A 20666-nucleotide genomic window follows, 5' to 3' on the forward strand; every position below is an offset into this window, starting at 1 on the left:
GATCCGAGAGCTGGTGTCCAGCAGAGCACCAGCCCACACGCTGCCCGTAGCGCCCACGCCGCCCGCAGAGCCCGTGGCCCCAAGCTGATGTCACAGAGTGGCTGCTTCTGAGGGCTGGGTCTGGGGAACTCGGGGCTGGGGGGGGACATGGGGCGTTCCAATTGGGAGGGGAGGCAGGAGGTGGGGTTGGACACCCCAAAATCCCCTACAAAATGCTCTGAGGGGTGGTGTGTGTGGGCTGCCTGGGATCAGGCACCAGCACCTGGCTCTGAGCTCTCCTGCTGCATCCAAAGAGCGTGGCCAGCAGGGAGGGAGGGGATTCTGCCCCTCTATTTCTCTCTGGTGAGGCCTCATCTGGAGGGTTGGGTCCACTTCTGGAATCCTGACCAGAAGAAGCAGATGGAGCTATTGGAACGAGTCCAGAGGAGGCTCCAAGGATGATGCGAGGGCTGGAGAACCTCCTGTACGACGACAGGCTGAGAGAGTTGGGCTTGTTCAGCCTGGAGAAGAGAAGGCTCCAAGGAGACCTTAGAGAGACCTTCCAGTACCTGCAGGGGCTCCAAGAAAGCTGGGGAGGGACTGTTCACAAAGGCTTTTGTGGATAGGACGAGGGGCAGTGGGGATAAACTGGAGAGGGGCAGAGTTAGACTGGACAGGAGGAGGAATTTCTTCATGATGAGGGTGGGGAGGCCCTGGAACAGGTTTCCCAGGGAAGGTGTCGCTGCCCCATCCCTGGAGGTCTTCAAGGCCAGGTTGGATGGGTCTCTGAGCCCCAGATCCAGTGGCAGGTGTTCCTGCCCATTTCAGGAAGTTGGAACAGCATGATCTTTAAGGTCTCTTCCAACCCAAACTATTCTGTAGGGAATGGCTGGGTTTGCAGTCCACCACGCAACAGCCTCAGCAGGGGCCGTGCTGGATAGGGGATCCCGGAATGGTGCAGGCTGGGAAAGCCTTTCAGTTCATACCATGGAATCACAGAATGGTTTGGGATGAAGGGACCTTAAAGATCATCCAGTTCCAACCCCTCTGCCATGGGCAGGGACTCCTCCCACTGGATCAGGCTGCTCTGTTGCTCAAAGCTGGATCTGGTTGCTCAAACAGCCTTGAGGGGGGAAATTGCAAACTCTAAACTAGATAAAAAGAGACCTTTGAAGGTTACAAAATGCATCGGAGAGTGCTTCTATCCAACAGTGACTGGGAGGTTGCTCTAAGGTCTCCCCGGAGCCTTCTCTTCTCCAGGCTGAACCACCCCAACTCTCTCAGCCTGTCCTCATACGGGAGGTTCTCCAGCCCTCGCATCATCCTTGGAGCCTCCTCTGGGCCCATTCCAACAGCTCCATCTCCTTCTCCTGCTGAGGATTCCAGCCCTGGCCCCAACCCTCCAGCTGAGGTCTCCCCAGAGAGGAGCAGAGGGGACAATCCCCTCCCTCCCTGCTGGCCACGTTCTCTGGATGCAGCCCAGGAGGATTCTGGGCTGTGAGCGCACATTGTGGCTCCTGTGGAGCTTCTCGTCCCCCATCACCCCAAGTCCTTCTCCTCACGGCTACTCCCAATCTCCTCATTCCCCAGTCTGGATTGAAAATGCAGATTGCCCCGTGTTGGAACATTTTACACAGAACAAGGCCTGGATGCTGTGAGATTGTTTAATACTGAACAACTCTAACAAGGCCTTGAAACAGAGAGCCGAAAGATAAACAGGGGCCAGCTGGGAGGAATGTAGTGGCTACTTCTGTGGGAACCAGCACCGGCTGAAAGAAAAACAATTGAAGAGAACTGTCAACGTATTTAAGTTCAGTATAACTTGGTTTCTTAGCATGTGCAGTAGTTTAGCCAATAATAGATTAGTAACAGCCTTATGGACAGCTACCTTTAACCAATAATACACTGTAGATACCCTGGTGGGCACCCAGTTGCGTAACCGAAAAGGGTTTATAAAGAAACAGCTAAGCTCAATAAAGTGAACACTCGCTGATCACATTGATCTCTGCGTTTTGGTTCCATGCTCCTGTCAACGAGTGGCGCCCGAACAGGGACCCTCAGATTGCTTGCCGAAGTTGCTCTGAACGACTGAAGACGCGGTAGAGGGTGGAAGGACCGGCCGAAAACTTTCCGGCACTGACCCGGTGCTGAAGATTTTTCCGGCACTGCTGAAGATTTTCCGGCACTGCTGATGATTTTCCGGCATTGCTGATGGCTTTCCGGCATTTCTGAAGATTGGAGTAAGACGCGCGTCCAAATAAAGAAGACTCCGGAGTCAAAGATCCGCTACAGGCAAGTAGCGGCGGTCGGGGGAGGAATGGGTTCCACACTTTTTAAAGATAATGAAGAGGCAGTGGTGAAAATCCTCCAACCTATCCTCTCCAAGAGGGTCCGATAGACACCGACAAGGAGCCCGATCCCCCCCCTCACTGTCCCTCAGACCAACGGGCACAAGCCAGGGGGGAGGCACAGTAGCAGGGAGAAGTTGAAAGATTGCAAGCTTTGATCTGTGTGCGGCACGGCAGTCAGCACTGGGAACTAATTAGTGATGAAGCGATAAAGGAGATTCCAAAAACTGTAAAAAGAGAACCAAGCCGCCCGGGCAAGGGCCGCTCCCCCACCCCCCCCACCCCTCCAGCTCCCGCAGAGCGGGCCTCTGCCCTGGGCTGAGGGGGGAGCCGCTCACCACCACTGCCGCCGCGAAACCCAGACAGTTTCAGCGTTACAGAAGGGTCTGTTAATAGATACAAGAAGAAATGGCTCAATTAAACAACGTTGGTACCAGTTCAAGAATCAAGACAGTTATAAACACTTATAAAGATACTGGATGTTGGAAAGTTGAAACAGGCATGACCTTTCTATGGTGTTTATAGATACATCAAAGGCTGTGCTCGACAAGCAGGTAGACAACTGAGCAGTTACAGAAGCCTTAATTTTGCAATCTGTGACAAAAAATCCTAATGATGAATGTAGAAAGATGTGGTGCAGTCTGCAAACTCCTACAACAAGAGGTGGGATCACTTACCTATCAAGCACAGCTGGTAGCTGCTGCCCTGACTGTAATCTGGGACAGAAATACGTTTTGTTAGAGACGCGGCAAGGAGAGACATTTTAAAAGAGACTGCCACACGCACCGCCAGGAGAGAGGGCCTAAAATCTGCCCTCGGTGTGGAAAGCGCAAACATTTTACCAGTTGGTGTAAATCAAAATGGGATAAGAACAGGACAGTATTGTCAGAAAACCAGGAGCAAATCATGGTTCAGAGGCACGTACCAACACAGACGCCTCCGCAGCGAGCAGCAGCTCTCACCTCAGAGCAAGCAGCAGCTCTCACCTCAGAGCAAGCAGCAGCTCTCACCTCAGAGCAAGAACCAGAGGCAGCACCGAGATAGACGTGATCAGCACCATCGCAGTAGTGCTGCAATCGTCTGCACATCACACAATAGCATGGAACGTAAAAGGAGCATTGGAGGGTGGCTTTACTAAGTTGTAATTCGAATGATTATCAATAATTTGGTTGGGAATAGGCATATGGTCATATGGGGAGACAGAGGCTGTCTCGAAAAAAAAAAAACAAAAAACCATACCATAAATGAAATATTTGTTAGACAATCGATATAAGCCTTATTAGATAATGCATAGATAAGTATCTTAAGTGTTGTCTGTTCCTGGTACCGTGTGTAGTTTAAATATTTGTAACATGAAAAATTGTGGATCCAACTGTGACAATCAACATGTATGAATGTATTCAGCTAGCTGAGAAATGAGTGGTTGTGTGTCTGTGTGTTTGAAGCGCTTCAAATGTTTGTAAGACTGAAAAACTGGTTTTAATCAATCTTGAAAATACATTTCTGGGTCCTTTCAATCTCAAATGTCCACTAAGCCGGCAAACAGGTAAATTTACCTGGGGATCTTTGGAATGAAAGGCTTCAGAACAAAAAGTTTCAAAATACCTAGCAAAACATGCAACTGTATGTGTGTGAGTGCACTTCAACCCCCCCCCCCCCTCCTTTTTTCTGTTTCCTTTCTAAGTTTTTTTTTTTTTCTTTCGGTTTTGCAGCAGTCTAAAGGAGTTAATGGTGTTATCTTTCTAGGAAAATGTTGTGAGAACACTCTACATTCCAATGTTGCTCGTCAGCAACTGCTGGGTCCTAGTGCAGACAACCTTCAGGGATAATTGAGGCAATAATAGAGAAAAATTCAAAAGCTTCATTACAAATTATTGAGTGGATATTTTGCCACACTAACCCCAAAAACCATACTCACTAAATTTGAAATGATTACAATGATAATCGCCGAGGGAAGAAAAAGAAGTGTTTAGTTATTAGGCCAAGACTTGACAATCATTTATATCCCAATGACAAAAGAATGTGCTAAGTGGCACATGGTAAATATTTTGAATTTATAAGTAGATCTAATAGATTATCCAGAAAGTATTGACATCCATTTACCAAGTCATGGCATTATTGAACGTACCCCTCAAGTAATCAAAACATTGTTAGCAAAACAGAAATCAGGAGAGACACCAAGGAGCAATGGAGCAGTATGTAATGAATTTGGTTTTTTTTTTTTGCGATTAACAGGAGATGATCAAATTGTGCCTTCTACCAGTCCTTGGAATTTACCTAGTTTTGTTATTGAAAACCAGTCTGGCAAATGGTGCTTGCTCCATGATCTTAGAAAATTTAATGACGCTATGGAAGACATGGGGGCCCTACAACCTGGCCTTCCGTCCCCTACTATGATACTCCGGGATTGGCATTTGACTGTTATCGATCTCAAAGATTGTTTTTTCAATATCTCCCTGCATCCAAGTGATGCTACTAAATTTGCTTTTTCTGTTCCTAGCATTAATATGCAAGCTCCGTTGCAAAGATATCAGTGGGTTGTGCTACCACAGGGTATGCAAAATAGTCCTACAATCTGTCAGTGGTATGTGGCTAAAGTGCTCAGCCCTGTCAGGGCCGCTGTGCCCAGAGCTTTACTGTATCATTATATGGATGATATCCTAGTGGCTGCACAACACCACGAGGTCATGGACGAAGCCATCGCCCTTGTCATGACCACCATCGATTCGGCAGGCCTTTGTATTGCGCCGGAAAAAAATTCAGAAGACACCACCATGGAAATATTTGGGCTGGCATATAAGGGCTCAATCCATAATTCCGCAACCTTTACAGATACGAATAGACGTAAAAAATTTACATGATGTACAGAAACTGTTAGGCACAATCAATTGTGTCTGGCAGCTGTTGGGAATTTTTAACACGAATTTAGGCCCCTTATTCAAGCTGCTCAAGGGAGATACTGACTTGTGTTCCCACCGCAGTCTTGGCCCTAAGGCCATTAACTCCTTACAAAAGGTCGCTACGGCAATCAGCTTTAAACAAGCACATCGGTGGGCTCCCGAGTTACCTTTTTACCTGATCATTTTAAATCCCGCTCGACAGCTTCATGCCCTGATATTTCAATGGCTTTGTTATGGCACTAGCTGACTCCTTGTTACAGGAGCTTATTTCTGTTTTGGACTCTCGCCCGCGCCCCTATTTTTGTTATGCGTGTTAGGTCACACACTTCTGTACCTGGCTTTATTGCAGAAGGAAATCGATGGGCCGATTTATTGACATTACCAGTACAGGTGTTGCCAGATCGCATAGCACAGGCTAGACTTAGCCATTCCTTTTTTCACCAGAATGCTGGAGGTCTCAAACAACAGTTTGGCCTCACCTCTCAGCAAGCATCTAATATCATTGCTGTACGCCCTGACTGCCAAAGACATTCTTTTCCATCAATAGCAGGAGGAGTTAATCCCAGAGGACTACAAAGTTTACAGTTATGGCAAATGGATGTAACTCACTTTCCGGAGTTTGGCAAATTGAAATATATTCACTCTTCTATAGACACCTTTTCCGACACCTTATTTGCTTCTTGTCACACAGGAGAAAAAGCACGTGACGTCCGTAAACATTTTATGCGTGCCTTTGCCACTTTGGGTATACCCTCTCAGATAAAAACGGATAATGGCCCTGCATATATCTCAACCGCAACGGAAGAGTTCTTTGACTCTTGGAGCATAACCCATATTACTGGTATCCCTCATTCCCCCACAGGTCAATCTTCGATTGAGCGTTCTCACCAATCACTGAAACGTCTGATGCAACAACAAAAAAGGGGGAATAGGAACTGTCACTCCGGAGGAGTGTTTTTACAGAAAGCCTTGTATGTTTTTAATTTTTTAAATTGTTTTTTGATAGATAACAACCCTCCAATTGTTCGACATTTTAATACAGTTGTGTCACTCGAGGCGCGAGTCAAAGCCCCGGTATTGGTTCGCGACCCAGAAACAGGTAAGGTCATGGGACCATATCCTCTTGTTACATGGGGCAGAGGCTATGCTTGTGTCTCCACAGAGAAACGTCCCCAATGGATCCCGGCAAAGAATGTGCGGCCTTTCCGTGAATCCTTACAACAATCATCTGGTGAAAACCTCAATCACCCTCAGGACCAGTCTCCCGGACAACAACTTGATGAATTTCCAAGGAAGATCGGGATAACAGAGACTGAACGCGAAAAAACTGCATGAACCAGGGCAGAGAAACACTCGTCGTTGGAATCACAATGTGCTTTATGTAAATCTTGTGAACCTTGGGTTTTGTGCAAATGTTATACATGTGAAAAGGAGTGGTGGCACCGAGCAACTCTTGCCAGGCGATGGTGTGAAGACTGTTTAGAAAAGGAGATTGATGTGGTAAAACTTTTACTTGTTACAGGGCATGAATCATTAGGGAATGACCGATATCTATGTGAGTATATAAATTGGGCTAATCTAGTGGGAAAGAGGGCACGAGAGACTGTAATCTGTAATTTAGAGTGTAGCAGGACAAACCTAGTACCCGCCATATGGGCCGTCCTTAAACAAGACTGGAATCAAACAAAAGAAAGATGCAAAAGACGGTTTGCTTGGAAGCTAGAAAGGGGCAAAAAGTTGTTCCTCAATTAGTAGTTTTTATCATGATTATGTCGGGGAACACGCAAAGTTACCCATTCCTGCCTGCACCACCCAAGGTCAATATATGGGTGACACTAGCAAATCTCACAGGACAAGATACGTTGTGTCTTGCCACTGCCTCTCCTAATAATCCATTCTCTACGTGTCTTGTGGGATTGCCGCTAGATGAGTGGCCAATACCCAAGAATCTCCTGGGAACCCTCTTTCAAAATAGCAGATCCAGGAATTGCTGGGACTTGTGGACTCCACATCTCCCACTAGCCACCCTAGAGCCACAGGAGATTGAACTCCTCGGATCAGTAAAAATGGATTTTTGTGTCAGGTTTAATTATACAGGGAAAAATCAGTCCAAGGTATGGGACGTTTCCTCTGTCCACTCCGTCTTTAAAAAGGCTGCTATTTGGTGTAATTATACAGCAACAAATTTGTCCAAGTCTAGCAATACTCCCCTTCTATTACCGCCAGGAATATTTTTTATCTGTGGAGACAGGGCATGGCCCATGATCCCCTCTCATATAAAAGGAGGACCATGTAGTCTTGGACGTCTGTCTGTTTTAACCCCTGATTTTACAACATCGCCTTTCTCACAGGGCAAGACGAGGTATCCACGCATATACCCCCGAGTGTGATGATAATGCTCAGTTTTGGTCTTTTGGCCAACGCTTTACTGCTTCTCTTTTGATACCGGGAGGTGCAGTTGCAAAAGCATTAGCAACCCTAGATAAACTTGGCTGCTGGCTTGCAAAACAAACAAACGCTACCAGCAGTGCTCTTTCTGGACTTTTATTAGATGTAGATAGTGTACGACATGCTACCTTGCAAGATAGAGCTGCAATAGATTTTTTGCTTTTGGCACAGGGACATGGTTGTGAAGATTTTGAAGGCATGTGTTGTATGAATCTTTCTGATCACTCGGAATCTATTCATGCAAGCATTCAACAGCGCAAGGAGGGAGTCTTTAAACTTCGACAAAATGATAGTTGGGACTGGTTAGATAAGCTTTTCACAGGATGGGGGCTGTCAGGATGGTTAAGAAGTCTTATAAAAATGATCGTTTATGTTTTAGTCGTTTTTATTCTTTTGTTGTTATTTTTGCCATGTTTGTTGCAATGCTTACAAGGATTAATAACACGTTCTGTGAAGAGAATTTTTATTGTGCAACAGGAAGGGGGAGATGTAGGACAGGATTTGCCTGGCTTCAAGAAAGCCCCCAGTACAGACCAGTTGATAAAACAGGACGTGCTGGAACTTGTTGGACGGAGACCCTGGGAGGAGTGAGATAATGTTTTTGTTTAGAAAGGAATAGAGACTACTGGCTCTGTGCGGATGAGCACGGGCGTCTGCGGTTGTGAGGCAGTGGCCTTGATGAGAGGAGCTGTTGCAGTTGCTGAAAGCAAGTAGATAAGAGAAACTGTTGCTGTTGCTAAAGCAAGTAGATGCTTAAAAAAGGCTCATTTGAATTAACCAATCTGTGATTGCCTAGTTTAGGGTAAAAACCAATCGGTTTGAAACACGCCTCTTGTAACCACTATAAAAATGTGTTTTAAACGCAATAAATCTGACACTTGCTTGCATCAGGCTATCGTCCCATCTCTTATTCGCAGCAATAAGAGAAGTATATAACCTAACTTCTTTTGAATAAAGTTGACCTTGCTTTATCAATCATATTGATTTGACCGCTTGGTTCCTCCCATCCCGGCAGGGCAGTTTTTCTACCTTTCAGTTACGCGTGTTCTTCCCCAAACTGTGTCCGATAAGCAGGATATTGTAAATAACCATAGCACTTGTCAGATCTGGAAGCTCAAGCCTGCACACCTCTTAACAAATAATTTACTCCTTCACAAATTAAAGTGGAATCCTGTAAATCACAGAATCATGGAATGGTTTGGGTTGGAAGGGACCTCAAAGCCCAGCCAGTTCCAACCCTCCTGCCGTGGGCAGGGACACCTCCCACTGAGTCAGAGTGCTCAAAGCTCCATCCAACCTGGCCTTCATTGGGGTCATTGAGGTCCCTTCCAACCCAAACCGTCCTGTGATTCTCTGAAGACCTCCAGCCCCTGGAACCACCATTCCCTTCTTCTCTCCCTCTTGTCCAAGCAGGCACGGGGTCACCCTTTAGAGTGAGTCTTTCCCTTCATGCCCTTCTCACCGTGTGCAGCGACCAGGATGGAGACCTTGCCTCGCCCAGGAGACAGAATGATGCTGAAGCAGAGTTTGCTGTGAAAACTATTTATTGCTATACAGAGAACAGACTAGAAACAACAACCTAACAAAACACAACCAGCCACCGTAGGCTTGGATGGGGAGCTTGAGGTGGGAGGGCAGGACCAAGCAGGTCTGGGACCTCAAGGCTGCCTGTGGAGCAGCAGCCAGCGGCCCAGCACAACGTGGTGGTGGCATCATTCAGCCTGCCCTGCGTCCTCTTCCCCCTGTTCTCAGGTCCTTCGACCTGTCAGGACCTGCAGGAGCTCCTTCACCTGAGTGAAGAAGTCCACCAGCTTGTTGATTGGAATCGGGCAGGCGCTGAAAGCGCTCGGCTCCGTCGCTGGGGTTATCTCCACAGGGTTTGTTGTGGTCGGAAAGTGGCTCCAAGTGCGTTCCGATGCAGCTGCCGCTCGAGCCGAGTAGCGCGTCATCACCCCCAGGATCCAGTCGCGGAAATGCTGCGTGGCGGTGTAGACCCCGGGACGATGGGCTCGGGCACAGCCTGTCCCAAAGCTGGTCACCCCCACCAGCCAGAAGTGGTCAGTAGAGGGATCTTGGCAGACCAGAGGACCCCCGCTGTCCCCCTGCAGAGAAGAAAAGAGGATTCAGAGGGTGCTGGGGGCTCCGTAAGCCCCAGGGATCTGCTCCTGCTCTCTGCCAGCAGTTGCCAGAGCTGTGTTCCCTGCCCAGAAAGGTTCTCCTAGAGTGCTGGAGCCAACAGAACGTGGTTGGGGAGGTGTTTGTGGGACTCTCGGGCAGGTTCTCTCCTGGCTGTGGGGCAGAGGGATGTTCCAGGGTTGGTCCCTGCATGCTGAGAACATGGGATGAGCTTTTTTGCAGAGTCACAGTGCTGTGGGACAACTGGACGCTGAGCATTGAGCAGCAGCTGGAGACGAGGAGATGACCCCCAGAGCGATGGGGACCCCGTGGTGGGACGGGGACTTGCTAGGGACTGGGATCACCCTCCTACCTGGCAGGTGTCGATGCCGCCCTGCGCGTAGCCCGCACACAGGTTGTGGGGGTGGACGGCGCCCCCGTACCACCCGCTGCTGTTACAGACTTGGGTGTCGATGAGGTGGACGCGGGCCTCCTGCAGCACCGGCAGTGCTCCAGAAGCTGTGGGGACAAGACAGGAATGAACCCCCAGCACATGCCACCAGTTCTCCTCCTCTCTTCCCCAGGGCTTGGCTTTGCATCGGCAGCGGCATCGCTGTGGTGTTCCCCTTCCACCCTGCTTTGGTTGGCAGCTCATTCCCACCTCCCCGGACGCAGATCATAGAATCACCAGGTTCGAAAAGACCCATCGGATCATCGAGTCCAACCATTCTCATCAATCACTAACCCATGTCCCTCAGCACCTCGTCCACCCGTCCCTAAAACTCCTCCAGGGGAGGGGACTCCACCACCTCCCAGGATACAAATACGTCTGGGGAACTCACATCTGGCCGTGGTGACCCCCCAGCCGCTGACGTAGCAGCTTCTCAGCTGCCAGAGCTGCAGGGAGAAGTTGGGGACGCAGGCGAGCTGCACGTAGGGGTTGCACTGGAAGGGCTCGTAGAGCTCCATCAGGGCGATGTCGTTCCTCTGAGTGATGTTGTAATAGTCTTCGTGGATGATGATCCGCCTGACATAGCGCACTTGTTCCTCGGGACCCGGGCGAGTCAACGAGGTGGTTCCGGCCACCACGCGCCACGCTGGGACGTGCCTGGAAGGTGGATGGAGAGAGAAGTGAGAGGGAGAGGAGCCACGCGCTGCAGCTTCCCTGCCTCCTGCTTCCCAAGTGGGAGAGGAGAGCATCTAGGGAGGGTGCGACTGCCCCAACATGCCCGAAGGAGAAGAATCATGGAGATGGAGGCATCAGGAATGCAGTGACACAAGCCCAGCCTTTTTCTGGATGCAGAAAAAGGGCGTCTGCCAGGGTTTGAGGGATCTCCCTGTCCCCTGCTCCTCCTTACTGGGTATTGACGAAGCAGTGGGCGGCTGTCAGCACCCACTGGGGGTGGATGATGGTCCCTCCGCACACGGGGGCCAAGTGCGTCTTGAACACCTGCTGGACGCTCACAATCCATGGCCAGGAACCCAGCTGTGAATTTTTGCCTCCAACCACTCGCCCGGTGCCGTAAGCCAAGGGACGGAGTCCACAGGTCCTGTGGAAACCAGAAACTCGTTACTGTCCTGCTTGAGACTTGGGGCTGAAGGGCAGGCACCTTCCCTCCCCATCCGGCATCGCTGTGTGGAGCATGGAGCCAAGGAACCCTGTGGGGCACCCAGGTGTCCACCTCTGTCTCTGCTTTAGCTCTCAGGTGCTCTTAGCAGCCTGGGAAATGGAGAAGAATGTCAGGAACCACATGGGGTTGGAGAAGGAACCACATGGGAATGGAGAAGTGTGGGTAGCTAAGGCCCGGCGGTCGGAAGATCTCGCGATGTACGGAAAGGTAGGACCCCCTCCGAGTAGCCAATTGCGTATTAGTTCATGATGTAAGCGGACGGCAGTGACGTCGTAAGCCCAGGCTATATAAGGCTGTGTTACGTATCAATAAATGCCATTTGCCATCCACCACGTTGGTGTCTGTGAGCTCATGGAGCGAGTGACCTGGATTTGGTCACCGTGCCGTTCCTGAACCAGGTCACCATGCCTCGGAAGGCAACGCCCTCCGAAGGCAACAAGTGGTGCCAAAACCCGGGAGCCGGGAAGGAGCTCCGCGAATCGGGAAGTCGCTTGGAATCGGGTGAACGGCGGCCGGTGCGGCTGGGCCAGCCCGGCGGGGAGGATGCTCCTGGACCCGCAAGGAAGATGGAAGCCCTTGTGAAGGTCGTATCACTATTATTTGAGACAGATTGTAAGCCTAAAGATTTTATTCTCGCCATTGCGAGACTTTTAGAGCTTGGGGTCATTGACCAGCCAGTGGATATTCTCCACCCCGAGGTGCGGGATGAATGCACCAAAGCGTTAGCCGAGGAGGCGATGTTCTCAAGTTGTGCGAAAAGCCTTAAGTCGTGGGGGAAAGTCGTACAGGCCCTGCAGGAGGCCACGCAGGAGCAGGAGACCTGGAGGGCGGCCAGGGACTGTTTGCCGGCCACCCCGGGATTGGGGGGCAGCCACGCGGACTCTGCACCCCCCACGTGGTGATGATTATGCCGAGTCTAAATGTTTGCGAGAGGGTGACACGTCCCCTCAATCCCCAAACCCCGACCCGTTCGCGGAGGGACGGAAACGAGCGGAATCCTTCTGGGGGGGGTTGGCCGAGGAGGCCGGGGGCGCCGCTGGGAAAGCGGAGCCCGAGGAGATCTCGGGGAGAGCGGCACCTCCTGCGCCCCAAGATGGCGCCGAGCGGGAAAGGGAAAGGCGGGGCGGGAACGCTCACGGCGGGAACAGGGAGGAAGCGCTGGAATTGAATGGCGCGTGCGAGCGTGAGGGGGAGGAGAACGTGAAAGAGAAGGGGGGGGGAGCGAGGGGCGGGGAGCCAATCAGAGCGTCCGTCTGGACAAATCAGCCAATCAGAGCGTCCGTCTGCTCCGAGCAGCAGGCGGGGCGAGCCGGGGGGAGGGGGCGGCCCCTCCGCAAGGGAAGGGGCGGGGCTGGGGCCCAACAAAAACAGCGCGGGGACTGGAAGTGGCCGGTCAGTCGAGTTCCGGTTCCGGCTCAGACGCTGGTCGGGGCGGGTGGGTCACAACCGACTCGAGCTCAGAGGAGGAGGGGGTGGGGGTGCATAGAGTTAAAAGCCGACACATCCCCACTCGAATTAAAGAAAAGCCGAGAGGGGGACAAATCCCTCTCACGGACTGGAGAAAAATAAAGATAGCGTGTGCCGATTGGGCCCCATCAGCCACGCTGGCGTTCCCGGTCCGGGTGACAGACGGGGGACAGAGGGTCCACTCACCAATAAACCCTAAGGACGTACAAGCGATTGTTAAAGCAATTAGGGATAAAGGGCTTAATTCTGCCATGGTCTCCACCCTCATAGACAGCGTTTTCGGTGGAGATGATATGCTGCCCTTTGATATAAAACAAGCTTGTAGATTAATATTGGACGGGGCAGGGATGATTGTGTTCAAACAAGAATGGGAGGACAACTGCGTGAAGCAGCTGGCCCAAGTCGCTGGGGCAGATCACCCACTGCACGGCTCCAGCCTGCAGCGGCTCATGGGAACAGCCCCAGCAATGATCACCCCTCAGGCGCAAGCCCAGGGCCTGCAGGCCCATGAAGTCATGGCAACTACCCGTGCGGCCAGAGAAGCCATTCGCACAGCCTCTAGAGTTATCGCCAAGCCATCACCATGGTCCATGATAAAACAAAGTGAAAGTGAGAGTTTCACACAATTCGTGGACCGTCTCCAGGCAGCAGTCGACTCTCCGAGCCTGCCCGCGGAAGCAAAAGGCCCGGTTGTAGCAGAATGCTTGCGTCAGCAGTGCAACTTGACAACCAAAGAAATTCTGCGGTCATTGCCGGTGGGGTCAAGTATCGCAGACATGATCAAGCATGTTGCGAAGGAAGAGCATCTAGCCCCAATCCAGATGGCCGTTAGCACTGCAATCGCCAACGTGATGGCATGCTCTAAATGTGGCCAGGTGGGTCACGTTGTAACAAACTGTCCTCGGTTTAATGACTTGCCAACAGCATTCCCCCTGCGCCAGAATCGACCCAGAGGACCGTGTTGGGTCTGCGGGAAGCAAGGGCACTTTGCCAAGGAATGCAGATCTAAAACTCAGGGAAACGGGGTGGGGAGAGGGCGCCTGGGCCGCGCACGGCCCTCTCCCACTTGGGACACCAGGCGGCCCAACTTGCCAACCCCGAATGGGGCGAAGCGCCCCCGAACCTGCAGCCCCCCCGAGAAGCAACCAACTTTATGGCTCAACCAGTGGTCCAGTCGAACCTGCCCTTATCTCAGGGACAGCAAGGACCACCCTCTGGGGGCGAGACCCCAGGGTGGCCCTGGCAGTGAAGTGTGATAACCCACCAGTGGTGTGGGGGACTTGTTCCCTTTATAATACCCTAAATGGCACCACCATTAGTGTCCCCTTTTTGATCGATACCGGAGCAGACGTTACAGTTATTCCCGAGACGAGTTGGCCCCCACGTTGGAAATTGGAAGACGCCCCTATGGTGGGTGGAGTTGGGGGATTAACCCGAGCTCGGAAGAGCGCTCAACCGATAGCAATAACGCTTCACACTGAAAAGGGGCCGGAGAAAACTATTACCCTCTTCCCATACGTTGTGTCGGGAGTCCCACCCCTGCTGGGAAGGGACGCTCTAGCCCTATTAAAAGCCAGAGTGACAAATTTACCATAAGGGCCACTGCCGCATACCCACTTCCACCAATTAAACTGAAGTGGAAATCGTCCAACCCAGTATGGGTCGAGCAGTGGCCCCTGTCGAAGCCTCGAATGGATGCTCTTCTTGAGCTAATTGACCGTGAACTACAACGAGGTCATATAGAGCCTTCCACTAGCCCATGGAACACCCCAGTTTTCGTAATACCCAAACGAACCGGCGAGGGGTTTCGTCTCCTCCATGACCTGCGTGAGGTAAACAAGAAAATTCAACCTATGGGTCCTGTCCAAACGCTGTTGCCCATGAACTCTATGATACCGGAAGGACAACCTTGTGCTGTCCTTGATATTAAGGACTCAGATGCTGGAAATTGTCGACATCGACCTCCCACGGAAAATCATGGACCGACCCCAACAAGGACCAACGATCTTCACAGACGCATCCTCAGCGACCTCAACTGCAGCAGCAGTATGGCAATCGGAAGGAGAATGGCACTGCATTAAAATGACCGATCGTGCGCTTTCAGTCCAGCAGCTAGAAGTGACGGCCGTAGTACTAGCGTGCGGACTGTTCCCAATGGAACACCTCAACATAGTGACTGACTCGATGTTCGTGGCCAGGCTTTGCTTAGCCATGTCGGGGCCTGGCGTGTCAACATCCACAGCAGCTTTAATGTCAGAAGAAGCACTTTTTTCCCGAAAGGGTACCATATCGGTCATCCACGTCAATAGCCATAACCCAATCAAAGGGTTCTTCCAAACCAGTAATGACAAAGCAGACGCCGCAGCGAAAGGACTGTGGATGCTAAGAGATGCCTGTCAGCTGCATGAGTCTCTCCATATTGGAGCTAAAGCGCTAGCAAAGAGGTGCGGGATTTCAGTTACTGACACGAAACACATAGTAGCCACGTGTCCCCACTGTCAGAAAGCGCCATTGTGGTCCAGTGGAGTCAACCCCAGAGGCCTTAAGGCCTCCGACATGTGGCAGACGGATTTCACGTTCTGTCAGTTAGTTGCTGAAACCTCGAGCATGGCTAGCAGTAACCGTAGACACATATAGCGGAGTCATTGTAGCTACGCAACACCTTAAGACCGACTCCAAAGCGACCATCCAACATTGGCTGACGGCTGTGGCATGGCTTGGCATCCCTAATCAGATCAAAACGGACAATGGTCCGAACTTTGTCTCCAAATCAGTCCAGGGATTTGCTTGGAAGTGGGGTATCACCTTAATACACGGCATGAGGAGATTGGGAGCAGCCCTGAGGAGAAGGACTTGGGGTGATGGGGGACGAGAAGATCCACAGGAGCCACAACGTGCGCTCGCAGCCCAGAAACCTCCTGGGCTGCATCCAGAGAACGTGGCAAGCAGGGAGGGAGGGGATGGTCCCCTCTGCTCCTCTCTGGGAGACCTCAGCTGGAGGGTTGGGGCCAGGGCTGGAACCCTCAGCAGGAGAAGGAGATGGAGATGTTGGAACGGGGCCAGAGGAGGCTACAAAGATGATTCGAGAGCAGGAGCACGTCCCATGTGAGGAGAGGCTGAGAGAGTTGGGGTGGTTCAGCCTGGAGAAGAGAAGGCTCCAGGGAGACCTTATAGCAACCTCCCAGTCACCGTTGGATAGAAGCACTCTCCGATGCATTTTGTAACCTACAGGTCTCTTTTTATCTAGTTTAGAGTTTGATACTTCCCCGCTCAAGGCTGTTTGAAGTTTGAGCAACCAGATCCAGCTTTGACCAACCGAGAAGCCTGATCCAGTGGGAGGCGTCCCTGCCCATGGCAGGGGTGTTGGAACTGGATGATCTTTAAGGTCCCTTCATCCCAAACCATTCTGTGATTCCATGGTATGAACCGAAAGGCTTTCCCAGCCTGCACCATTCCGGGATCCCCTATCCAGCACGGCCCCTGCTGAGGCTGTTGCGTGATGGACTGCAAACCCAGCCATTCCCTACGGAATTCCTCCTCATGTCCAGTCTAACTCTGCCCCTCTCCAGTTTATCCCCACTGCCCCTCGTCCTATCCCCAAAAGCCTTTGTGAACAGTCCCTCCCCAGCTTTCTTGGAGCCCCTTCAGGTACTGGAAGGTCTCTCTAAGATCTCCTTGAAGCCTTCTCTTCTCCAGGCTGAACAACCCCAACTCTCTCAGCCTGTCGTCGTACAGGAGGTTCTGCAGCCCTTGCATCATCCTTGAAGCCTCCTCTGGACTCATTCCAACAGCTCCATCTCCTTCTTCTGAACAGGATTCCAGAAGTGGACCCAACCCTCCAGCTGAGGCCTCACCAGAGAGAAATAGAGGGGCAGAATCCCCTCCCTCCCTGCTGGCCAAGCTCTTTGGATGCAGCAGGAGAGCTCAGAGCCAGGTGCTGGTGCCTGATCCCAGGCTGCCCACACACACCACCCCTCAGAGCATTTTGTAGGGGATTTTGGGGTGTCCAACCCCACCTCCTGCCTCCCCTCCCACTTGGAACACCCCATGTCCCCCCCCAGCCCCGAGTTCCCCAGACCCAGCCCCCAGCAGCAGCCGCTCTGTGACATCAGCTTGGGGCCATGGGCTCTGCGGGCGGCGTGGGCGCTACGGGCAGCGTGTGGGCTGGTGCTCTCTGGACACCAGCTCTCGGATCTTCATCTCCCTTGTGTCGCTGGCACCATGAAGATGCTCCTCGCCTTCCTCCTGCTGGCCCTGTGCCAGCCGGCGCAGGCATCGTGGGAGACCTGCGAGTGAGTGGCACAGGGTGTTGGGCACAACAACCCCAGGGAACGCTCCGGGCGTGGGGAAAAGCGGAGGAAAAGGACCTGGGATGCTGGGCAGCAGCAGAAGAACAGGAACCAGCAGGGGCCCAGGTGGCCAAAAAGGCCAATAGCCTCCTGGCTTGGACCAGCCGTGGTGTGGCCAGGGGGAGCAGGGAAGGGATTGTCCTCTTGGCTCAGCGCTGGGGAGGCTTCACCTCAAATCCTAGGTTCAGGTTTGGGCTCCTCGCTCTAAGAAAGACCTTGAGGGGCTGGAGTTTGTCCGGAGAAGGAAACGGAGCTGGGGAAGGGGCTGGAGAACAGGGTTTCTGGGAGCGGCTGAGGGACCTGGGGCTGTTTAGTCTGGAGAAGAGGAGGCTTAGTCCTCATCCTCCTGGCCTTGTTCTGGCCAGCACAGGGCTCCTGGGACACCTGCGAGTGAGTGGAACAGGCTGTGAGGGAGATTGGTCAATGCTGCTGGGCTTCACTGGAGGATGCTCGCTTCCCAACAGCTTCACCAACCCCATGTGGTTCCTTCTCCAACCCCATGTTCTTCTTTCTCCAACTCCATGTGGTTCCTTCTCCAATCCCATATCGTTCCTTCTCCAGCTTCATGTGGTTCCTTCTCCAACCCCATGTGGTTCCTTCTCCAACCCCATGTGGTTCCTTCTCCAACCCCATGTGGTTCCTGACATTCTTCTCCATTTCCCAGGCTGCAAAGGGCTCCCTAAGAGCTAAAGCAGAGACAGAGGTGGACACCTGGGTGCCCCACAGGGTTCCTTGGCTCCGTGCTCCACACAGCGATGCCGGCTGAGGAGGGAAGGTGCCTGCCCTTCAGCCCCAAGTCTCAAGCAGGACAGTAACGAGTTTCTGGTTTCCACAGGACCTGTGGACTCCGTCCCTTGGCTTACGGCACCGGGCGAGTGGTTGGAGGCAAAAATGCACAGCTGGGTTCCTGGCCATGGATTGTGAGCGTCCAGCAGGTGTTCAAGACACACTTGGCCCCCGTGTGCGGAGGGACCATCATCCACCCCCAGTGGGTGCTGACAGCCGCCCACTGCTTCGTCAATACCCAGTAAGGAGGAGCAGGGGACAGGGAGATCCCTCAAACCCTGGCAGACGCCCTTTTTCTCCATCCAGAAAAAGGCTGGGCTTGTGTCACTGCATTCCCGATGCCTCCATCTCCATGATTCTTCTCCTCCGGGCGCGTTGGGGCAGTCGCACCCTCCCTAGATGCTCTCCTCTCCCACTTGGGAAGCACGAGGCAGGGAAGCTGCAGCGCGTGGCTCCTCTCCCTCTCACTTCTCTCTCCATCCACCTTCCAGGCACGTCCCAGCGTGGCGCGTGGTGGCCGGAACCACCTCGTTGACTCGCCCGGGTCCCGAGGAACAAGTGCGCTATGTCAGGCGGATCATCATCCACGAAGACTATTACAACATCACTCAGAGGAACGACATCGCCCTGATGGAGCTCTACGAGCCCTTCCACTGCGGCCTCTACGTGCAGCTCGCCTGCGTCCCCGACTTCTCCCTGCAGCTCTGGCAGCTGAGAAGCTGCTACGTCAGCGGCTGGGGGGTCACCACGGCCAGATGTGAGTTCCCCAGACGTATTTGTATCCTGGGAGGTGGTGGAGTCCCCTCCCCTGGAGGAGTTTTAGGGACGGGTGGACGAGGTGCTGAGGGACATGGGTTAGTGATTGATGGGAATGGTTGGACTCGATGATCCACTGGGTCTTTTGCAACCTGGTGATTCTATGATCTGCATCCGGGGAGGTGGGAATGAGCTGCCAACCAGAGCAGGGTGGAAGGGGAACACCACAGCGATGCCGCTGCCGATGCAAAGCCAAGCCCTGGGGAAGAGAGGAGGAGAACTGGTGGCATGTGCTGGGGGTTCATTCCTGTCTTGTCCCCACAGCTTCTGGAGCACTGCCGGTGCTGCAGGAGGCCCGCGTCCACCTCATCGACACCCAAGTCTGTAACAGCAGCGGGTGGTACAGGGGCGCCGTCCACCCCCACAACCTGTGTGCGGGCTACGCGCAGGGCGGCATCGACACCTGCCAGGTAGGAGGGTGATCCCAGTCCCTAGCAAGTCCCCCTCCCACCGCAGGGTCCCCATCACTCCGGAGGTCACCTCTTCTTCTCCAGCTGCTGCTCCATGCTCAGCGTCCAGTTGTCCCACAGCACTGTGACTCTGCAAAAAAGCTCATCCCATGTTCTCAGCATGCAGGGACGAACCCTGGAACATCCCTCTGCCCCACAGACAGGAGAGAACCTGCCTGAGAGTCTCACAAACACCTCCCCAACCACGATTCGTTGGCTCCAGCACTCTAGGAGAACCTTTCTGGGCAGGGAACACAGCTCTGGCAACTGCTGGCAGAGAGCAGGAGCAGATCCCTGGGGCTTACGGAGCCCCCAGCACCCTCTGAATCCTCTTTTCTTCTCTGCAGGGGGACAGCGGGGGTCCTCTGGTCTGCCAAGATCCCTCTACTGACCACTTCTGGCTGGTGGGGGTGACCAGCTTTGGGACAGGCTGTGCCCGAGCCCATCGTCCCGGGGTCTACACCGCCACGCAGCATTTCCGCGAGTGGATCCTGGGGGTGATGACGCGCTACTCGGCTCCAGTGGCACCTGCATCTGAACGCACTTGGAGCCACTTTCCGACCACAACAAACCCTGTGGAGATAACCCCAGCGACGGAGCCGAGCGCTTTCAGTGCCTGCCCGATTCCAATCAACAAGCTGGTGGACTTATTCACTAAGGTGAAGGAGCTCCTGCAGGTCCTGACAGGTGGAAGGACCTGAGAACAGGGGGAAGAGGACGCAGGGCAGGCTGAATGATGCCACCACCACGTTGTGCTGGGCCGCTGGCTGCTGCTCCACAGGCAGCCTTGAGGTCCCAGACCTGCTTGGTCCTGCCCTCCCACCTCAAGCTCCCCATCCAAGCCTACGATGACTGGTTGTGTTTTGTTAGGATGTTGTTTCTAGTCTGTTCTCTGTATAGCAATAAATAGTTTTCACAGCAAACTCTGCTTCAGCCTCATTCTGTCTCCTGGGCGAGGCAAGGTCTCCATCGTGGTCGCTGCACAACGTGAGAAGGGCACGAAGGGGAAGACTCACTCCAAAGGGTGACCCCGTGCCTGGTTGGACAAGAGGGAGAGAAGAAGGGAATGGTGGTTCCAGGGGCTGGAGGTCTTCAGAGAATCACAGGATGGTTTGGGTTGGAAGGGACCTCAATGACCCCAATGAAGGCCAGGTTGGATGGAGCTTTGAGCACTCTGATCCAGTGGGAGGTGTCCCTGCCCACGGCAGGAGGGTTGGAACTGGCTGGGCTTTGAGGTCCCCTCCAACCCAAACCATTCCATGACTCTGTGATTTACAGGATTCCACTTTAATTAGTGAAGGAGTGAATTATTTGTTAAGAGGTGTGCAGGCTTGAGCTTCCAGATCTGACAAGTGCTATGGTTATTTACAATATCCTG

General features: G+C 52.8%; 2 protein-coding genes across 2 annotated transcripts; one reads left to right on the forward strand and one right to left on the reverse strand.

Moving 5' to 3' along the window:
- Positions 1-9423: 9423 nt before the first annotated feature.
- Positions 9424-11827, reverse strand: LOC138716870 (acrosin-like). The gene is made up of 5 exons (XM_069850041.1): positions 11787-11827; positions 11149-11340; positions 10633-10898; positions 10164-10309; positions 9424-9777 (listed from the first exon to the last, which is right to left on the reverse strand). Exons 1-5 carry the CDS (start codon positions 11825-11827, stop codon positions 9424-9426), a joined length of 999 nt encoding a protein of 332 aa, XP_069706142.1.
- Positions 11828-16935: 5108 nt separating this feature from the next.
- Positions 16936-19989, forward strand: LOC138716873 (acrosin-like). Its single transcript, XM_069850044.1, has 5 exons — positions 16936-17180; positions 18073-18264; positions 18515-18780; positions 19104-19249; positions 19636-19989. The coding sequence occupies exons 1-5, from the start codon at positions 16936-16938 to the stop codon at positions 19987-19989; spliced, it is 1203 nt and encodes a 400-aa protein (XP_069706145.1).
- Positions 19990-20666: the final 677 nt, after the last annotated feature.

Source organism: Phaenicophaeus curvirostris, chromosome 1, assembly GCF_032191515.1.
Source record: "Phaenicophaeus curvirostris isolate KB17595 chromosome 1, BPBGC_Pcur_1.0, whole genome shotgun sequence".
In the NCBI taxonomy this organism is placed as follows: domain Eukaryota; kingdom Metazoa; phylum Chordata; class Aves; order Cuculiformes; family Cuculidae; genus Phaenicophaeus; species Phaenicophaeus curvirostris.